General features: G+C 49.8%; 1 protein-coding gene across 1 annotated transcript; it reads left to right on the top strand.

Annotated features, from left to right (window-relative positions):
• The first annotated feature begins 4,841 nt into the window (after positions 1 to 4,841).
• LOC128721416 (schwannomin-interacting protein 1-like) lies at positions 4,842 to 7,943 on the top strand. The gene is made up of 5 exons (XM_053815168.1): positions 4,842 to 6,386; positions 6,448 to 6,511; positions 6,570 to 6,709; positions 6,800 to 7,074; positions 7,145 to 7,943. Exons 1-5 carry the CDS (start codon positions 4,842 to 4,844, stop codon positions 7,299 to 7,301), a joined length of 2,181 nt encoding a protein of 726 aa, XP_053671143.1. The 3' UTR covers positions 7,302 to 7,943.
• The last annotated feature ends 101 nt before the right edge of the window (positions 7,944 to 8,044 follow it).

Genomic DNA, 8,044 nt, shown 5'->3' with positions numbered 1-8,044 from the left:
GTCGCTCGTCGCTCCGATTGGCTCGGTTGCAGATCGCATGCGTTGCTAACGAGATGCCTGTGAGATGGGATGAGATGGAACAGGGACGTGAGCGGGCTCGTCTGGCTTCGGGTTTGATGGATTGGGAAATTTGGCTCCTGAGCAGGGCCTCCACCGACACAGGCCTGCGGCTGACAGATGTCACGAAAACGTGTTTCGATGTTCAAAAAAGTTGCGTACGGCTCGGTTACCGTTTTTACTTTTTTTTGTGGCTTCCTTACTTGCCTTTGGGGTTCCTGGGGCTACTATTACAGGATCATGCGGCATCGAGCAGGCCTGCGTACGGTTGAGGAAGACCAATTGCCATCCAATTGCAGCCGATTGCAGTGTTGTTGGTGATGGAGGCAAAGTAGATCCATCCTTCGTTCGCATCCATCAATGTAAGGCCCAAAAAGTGCGCTCAGCAATTGAGCTATTTCGGGCAAAAAAACCTAAAAAAGGGTCTTATACACAATATTGCTTATTTTCCACGACACCACGTCGGCTGTACTTGGCGGGATGATGAAGATCAAGTGGTGTTTTATTTTGTTTAAAAAGGGAGGATATGAATATGCAAATCACGCTTACAGTAGACCACACATATGCATAAAATGCAGTTCGAATATAGTATAGCTATATCAGCAGATATATGTGAAACGTATATAGTACTAAGTAGCATGAATGAAAAAGTCAAGCGGCCTACAAGACAAAGGGTAGAAAAATTAATTAAAAACTTGTGCATAAACTACCCGATTTAGCTGACTATTAAATGTTGAAGTGGCACACATTTTGCTGCAACTATTCCCCTACTGAAATCGGCGCGATTCCCGCTAAAAGACTGACATCCAAGGGTTGCAAAAGCTGCCAATGTAATGTTCCAAAGCAATCACAACAACCGCCCACGGCTCATGAATGGAATCGAGGTGTTTCGACCCAAAACGTCAAACTTCTCGGCCCCACGGAAACCAGCGCGCTCTCTCAGCACAGACGGGGTGGTATTTTCCCGTTTTCTTTTGGGCCATAAACGGCTCGCTCGCGGGCATGCGCACGACGGAATCCTTATACAGTACGGCTCCCGCGACACCTGCCAGCCTGATTTCGCACAGTTTTCGGCTGCAGCAACGCGGTGGGCGAGCATTAATCGTGTTTTCGTGCCATTCATAATGTGAAGGCGGTCAATTTTCACTCACAATCCGCACGGTTTCTCCTGCAGCGTCCGTTTTTCACGAGCTGGAGGAATTTATCTACCGCGACGTGTGGACGAACTTGGAACGAATAGTTTATCCAATCCATTGCTCGTGAGCATTGGCACCGAGCCGCATCGGCCGAGAACAGTGAGCAGTGATCAGTGCGAATGTAATTCATTTAGTGCACCAAACCGAACGTGATTCTCACCCCCAAGAGTCCTGCCCAAATTGGTGCTTTGTTAAAATCGCTCAGTTATTGATCAGCCTTTGAAGTGGAGCACACGAAAATACTCAAACAATCGGTGTCCAAGATCAAGATAGTACGACGAGCAGCCAACATCGAACGTAAGTACCACCGTAGGCTAGAAAACCCGATGGCAGAACAATTACGCCAAACCAATTACGTCCGAACGGTGTTACGCCGAGTCTGTGGAGGAAGCGAATTACGAAATGACACGGAACGATGGCCGCGTAATGGGCTAGGTCCTTTCGGAACACCCCCTCTGGACGCCTTCGTCTGCACACCCACACCTCTTGAACCCACGTGGCCGAAGGCGCGCATGAACAGCGCCAGTGGAAATTATTTTTATCGCCACCTTGCTCATTCCACACCACCATCGTCAGCATCTTGACCCCGTTCAATGCACCTTCCGGGGGTGGTTTTTCCGGTTTCCGGGATTTCCAAGAGGAGGAATAGAGAGAGAGAGAGAGAGAGAGAGAGAGAGAGAGAGAGAGAGAGAAGCAAACATGAAAACGACTGCCCAAAGCCGGCCACATTTAGGAGGAACTCTTTGTGTGGTTTGGAAAATCCAATTCCCCAAACCACGGCGGCCTTACACAAGGTCGCTATCATTTTGGAGGCACCCATTTTGACAGTCGCCTTAGGCGGACAAGGCGCTCTACGCTGAAGGCGGAAACAACAAGCCATCGAGCTCTAATCGCGCACCGCCATTTGCTTTCAGCGTACGGGTGGCGTATCGTGACGATCGAACGCTCGATTAGGACGAACGGTTGGATGTCCTGGTTGGGTTCCGAGAGAGCGGGCCGGGTAACAAAGGACAAAGGGCCGGGTAGTGTGATTTGCGTCACTGTCGAGGTCGATTGCGGTCGATTGCTCAGTCGAACACTGTGCCGGTCATGACCGGTTACGATTATGGGCCCATTTGCATCGACATTTCTGCCGCAAACCGGCACCGTACGGTGTGGCACGGGATCAACGGATTCACGGCTATTGCCACCGCACAATGGGGCCATTGATTTTTCAACCTAATGCTCAATTTCAGTCCCAAGGATGGGGCTGCTAACGGACGAAAGGATTTAAATTTAATTGGATGTTTGTTTTCACAGCGCCGTCAATCTCGCAACGGAACTTGACGTGGCTATGGCGCCGTGATTTATGCAATGCCGTAGCACAGGACACGCTGGTGCAGTTGGAGGTGTTTTTCCTCGCTGCTCGTTGCTCGCTGTTGTTCAATTTCCGAACGCATTTACGTCTGATTCAAGGTCAGGGAAAACATGTTCTACCTCTCGGTCGTGCGCTACGCTTTCTCCTTCACGCATCGGAAGGATCTCTTACCGCCCGAAAAAAGGGCTTCAACTCGTTTCGCTCTTGCCTGGCTTTGCATTCTATTTATATCATGGTCGTGGCTCTCTATCTCTCTCTCTCTCTCTCTCGCGCGCGCGGACTGGGCCACTCCATTTGTTTCTCCCTCGTGGTTCCATGGCGCAACGAGTGCGAGGTTTTCCACTCGTCCTTGTTTCGATATCGTCCAGCCACCGCCAGGCATCGGTGTTGATGCGGGAAAGAATCTTCTCGTTTTGGGCGAAAAGCTTTCGTCGCGCGAAGGTCGAGGGCATGAAACGTCACCAACACCACCAGCACGCGTACACACCGTCGTTCGTGGGAGAGTGACAAATTGCGTTTGTGGAAAACTTGTCCCAAAGCTCGCGCCAGATGGGCGGTCAGGATTCGCCTTCCGTTTCTGCCATAAAGAACACCAACCGTTCTTATCGTTCCGTTCCGTGTTGGCGTAACGAAATTCATTCCGATTTCCGAATCGGTCCTGTTGAATAATTCATTGACCCAAAGATGGACCTGGTAATGGTATTATATTTCGTCTTTCGTCTCTCCATCTCGCTCGTTCCGTTGCAGTGGCACCTGTCCAATTCCAACCGAACCGGGGAGAAAATGGTCCCACCCAATGCCACCAGAGCGAGTCGGTGTAGGTGACTAATTTTCCGCCACCTTTAATCGCTTTAATTCCGTCGCTCCTAGCGTTTCAAGGATGCACGAAATTTACGGCTTTCTCCCTGGTGCTTTTCTTTGAGCAGGGGAGTGGGAGGATGGCAAAATGAGTCGTTATCGCATCGAATGAAAGCTTGTTTTGGGCAATAAAATTTGGGAACCGCAAGATTTGCATAGCATTATCGCTAAGGTGGGAAACGAGTGCGAAACTTGAGCTGCCAAAAGAAAGAAAAAAAAAGCACGTGATAATATAAACATTTTGTCCCGGTTGAAAAGAGGCGGCAACACACGGCCAGGTGCACGCGTACCGATCTAATTAAAACGCGGCGATAAGTTGTGGGGGGCTGGAGTGGAATTAGTTCGGGGCACTAAGTCACTCATAAATAAACGTGCCTTTTCGACCATCGACCGAATGTCCTCGCGTCTCGAGTAGCTTCCAGGTGGGGCGACGCTGTTCGCGAAACGTATTTTAAACCGGCCGGAAAAGGAAGAAAAATGCCTGACGGTGAAAAATGCTCGCACAGCGCATTAATTTTGCGTGGTGCCATTGTTCGCAGAGTTGTGCCCTTTGTAATGCTAGATTTACGGCGCGTGTCGTACGGTTTTCCACCGGCCAGCACCCGGGAATTTTCCATTATTATACGTGAGCTCGCGGCACGGCACGGCACATTATTAGCGGCGTGGGCTGCGTGGGGTGTAATTTATGTGTGGCTGTCGGAAAAGTCGCTTCCTTGAAATGGAATTTTGACTTTTCCGAACGTCGCCGAAGGCTGTGCAATGAAAGGGCAAGGGGCCCGACAAAAACGCGATTGAAATGTAATTGGAGCTGGCTGGGTGTGTTACAGTGGAGCTGATGGGATTTTCCGAGGACGCACCAATTACAATTTTCTAAGCAACTGTTCCGCTTGGTTTAGTTTAATGAATTGTGCCACACGACCCAACGATGCATAATTTTCACGCACGAATGATTTTCGCCTCATGAATGTTGCATTGGCGAGAGTTTTAATTGAAAATCGTGGAGATAAAAGGAAAAAAGTCCTATCACAATTGAAATCCATAGTGAGATGGTTTTCGCCGTGCGTACAGCTCAGTTGATTAGGTTTGCTGGATTGCAATTTCCTTCCATTGCGAAACGCTTCAATCTGGAGCTCATTTTTATGCATTTTTTATTCGATTACGTTTTCTTTTACTACGGCTGGAAATGAAATGGCACAAAGCCGTTCCGTTCACCTGTGCAGCCATGAGGCGCATACTCGGGACTCGGGTTTTCTGATTATGAACCACCGGTGCTTTTCCTCGACCCACTTCAACTTGGTTCTTTGTGTGTTTTTCGGTCTTCACTCAACAACAAAAAAATAAAAGCAGGTTAATAAGATTCCGCCCGCATCAAGATGTGCACCAGAATTCGCAAGGGCATCATCAACCCGAACTATCCGGGCTTCCAGTCGCTCGCGTACACGCTAAACGACGACAACTTCGACTACAGCTCGGAAAACCCATCCGACGACGACGAGGACTCGTACGTGTCGGAATCGGACGATAACGAGATGAAGCGCCAAGTGCGATGCCAGGACGAGCGCGACGTGGGCGACGAAAATGGTAACTCGTTTGGTGGGGTGAACGATGGCGAGGAAAGCGGCGAAAAAATGCCCCTGCATTCCTGCGTGGGTGGAACGGTGGACGCCTCCCTGCAGGGGATGCTTTCCTTAACCGCATACCCTCAGCCGGTGACGACCACGCTGGAATCGGAGGAATCCTACCAGCCGGACTCGCCGATTCGTTGCTCCCGTACGCGTCTCATACCGACTGGATACGATTCTCCGATGCTTACCACCACCACGGCACTCTTTGGACCGGAAGAGAAGCTCGACTCGACGTGCATTTACGCCTCCACGCCGCCGGATATCGTCCTGCAGCACAGCTACGAGTTACGTACAAGTGCGCTCGGATCTACCAACGAATTTCTGAAGACTTCAGTGGAGCAGTCCAACACAATCCAGCGGCCTGACCTAATACCGGAACAGCAGCGTCAGCTGCAGGAGCAACACCTGCTGCAACAGGACTCGAAGCTCGGGCATGATGACTATGACGGCGAGAATCACAACGCCCCAGTCTATACCGAGTGCGATGAAGTTGTCGATGACGGCGATGATGAAGACGAAGACGAGGGTGATGACGAGGACGACGAGGATCAGGATGGCGATGGGAATCGAACACCACCGTCACCAGCGGTTGAGCGTGCCATTGGTTCAATCTCCAACTCGAACAGTGCCACCTGCAGCAGCAATTTCCTTCGTAACGGTGCACTCTCCCCGGACCAGATGCTGGACGAGACGGCGCGATGTTACGGATCCGTAACGGACGTAACGCTGTCAGATGACTCGGAGCAGGAGTCTGATGAAGGAGAATTCGAATACCACGCACCGGGAGCGGATAGTGACAACTACGCGTTACCGGCAGACACGGCCGGAAGTCCGGATGATAGTACCGACAGTGTGGGATCGAGTCCCGGCGAAGTGCAGTACCATCTGGTGGACGATTGTTCGAACCAAACCGTGCAAATCACGCGGTCACGCCAATTCAGCGAACATTCGCCAACTAACCAGTACCACCTGTTGCAACAATACTCGAGCCCCGTGGGATCCGTGGATAGTGACAACAACCAAGCTCAACGGGAAGATGCGACGGAACGCGAAATTAATCGGAACACACGCTACTGTTCGCTGGAACATCTTGCTCAAGGGGAACCGTCCTGCACTGCGACTGACAGTGCGTTCCGTGGGGATCGAATAGCAAACCAGGACGAACTGGTTTCAACGGACTATCCCGACGATCGTTCCATGATGTGGAACGTGGATCGAAGCGGAACGATCTATCCGATACGTTCGGTGCCTACTGTTCCACGTGTTAACACCACACCGTCAGGAGGAGCAAAGGTAAGTTCCGGCGAGTTTCAAGATGTGGACTGATCCTAACTAAAACGATACACTTTTTCAGATCTCGGAAGTAACTCAGGCTACCGGCAGCCAAGGCATCGTTCCGGTCAACCAATACCAAAAAGGTAATGTAGAGGTTTTTTTTTTTGCTCAGACATATCTCACAACTTCTCATTTTTCCAGTTCCCAAGGTGAACCCGTTCTGCGAACTGTTGCTGCAGGAAACCGACACGTGCGACTTCTTCACCAAACAAGCTAAACTACAGATCGAGGCGCGGATGGCGCTGTGTCAAGCGAAGGACATGGCCCACATGCAAATGGAGGTAATATGGTGCGGATGTAAAGGGCTGCATCCCATGGCACGCATTGAGCATCTCTAACCGTCTTTCCACGTGATTGCGGATATTTTGTAGATCGAAAAGCGAAGCATGCCACTATCTCCCGTAACGCGGGTCATCCATACGGCCGTCGAAAAAGCTGGTCTCAGTTTGGCGACCGACAAGCGACGCCTGTCCAGGTACTACCTTACACGGCTAAACGTGCACCAGCTCCAGACCATCCTCACCGTGTTGCAGGGCCACGCGGAGGTACAAAACGAGGAGTTGGTAGAGCTGTTGATGGAACGCGACGAGCTGCACATCAGCCAGGACGCAACATTGATCGATATTGAGGATCTGTCGCGATATCTGTAAGTAGTCCTTGCGGATATTACTCGTTTGAATAGCATGAGCAACATGGGTACGCCGTCCTCGTTTTAGTTGTGCCAAGGAACAGACGATCATACACGCCGAACGACAGCGCAAGAGCTACCATTACAACAGCAACCGGACTGCGCATCAAAAGCAGTCGTCGTTGGCACAACCCCAGTTACGAACCGCTTGTGGAACCACCATTCCGGCATATCGTTACCATTGAGCGTTCCAATGTGCATCATCCTGTCCGACAGCGCCTGTACTGCACTAGCGATGCCCGACGAAAAGGCTACAATTATAACGATTAAAATAGACTCGTAATCGAATGGAAGCAGAACCTACAAATCAAGTGGACCCAAAAGAAAATAATACAGTATAAAATCACATCATACACACACATGTACGCCCCTAAACACATCAAATGGTGGTTTGCAATGCACAAAATGTAACATTCCCAAAGGCACACACCCGCATTGGATCGCTTAGTGCAATGTGAGCACATCGAAAAGAACATGTCTCACCTTGTGATAGTTACGCCTGCTACAACTCTGGACTTACGGTGGGAGTACTGCATAATGGAAACAATCACTTATCATGGCAACCGGCACGTTGGGCGCCAGCTCTGACCATTTCCCATTTCCCAAACTAAACTTTAACAATCAACGCTCTGGTGATAAACGATAATACTGCAAATTGTTGTCTCTATTTTTCGATATCTAAAACCAAAAGCTATTTCCTATACTCGAACAAGAAAACGGAATATCAACTCTAGTAACACTTCCACCCTTCTCCCTGCATGCTATCGAACGTTGCTACTTCCATCGTTAAAGCGGATATTTGTTGCAAAATGAAAGTGAAAGTTTGACAAGAATAATAATTGAAAAATTTTCGCATCGACTATGTGTGTGAAACGATTTTATTTTCATCCCGTTTAAGGAAAATCGACATGAAACAATCAGAGAAAGT

This window comes from Anopheles nili, chromosome 2 (genome assembly GCF_943737925.1).
Source record: "Anopheles nili chromosome 2, idAnoNiliSN_F5_01, whole genome shotgun sequence".
NCBI lineage: Eukaryota > Metazoa > Arthropoda > Insecta > Diptera > Culicidae > Anopheles > Anopheles nili.
This window is presented reverse-complemented; position numbering and strand designations above follow the sequence as displayed.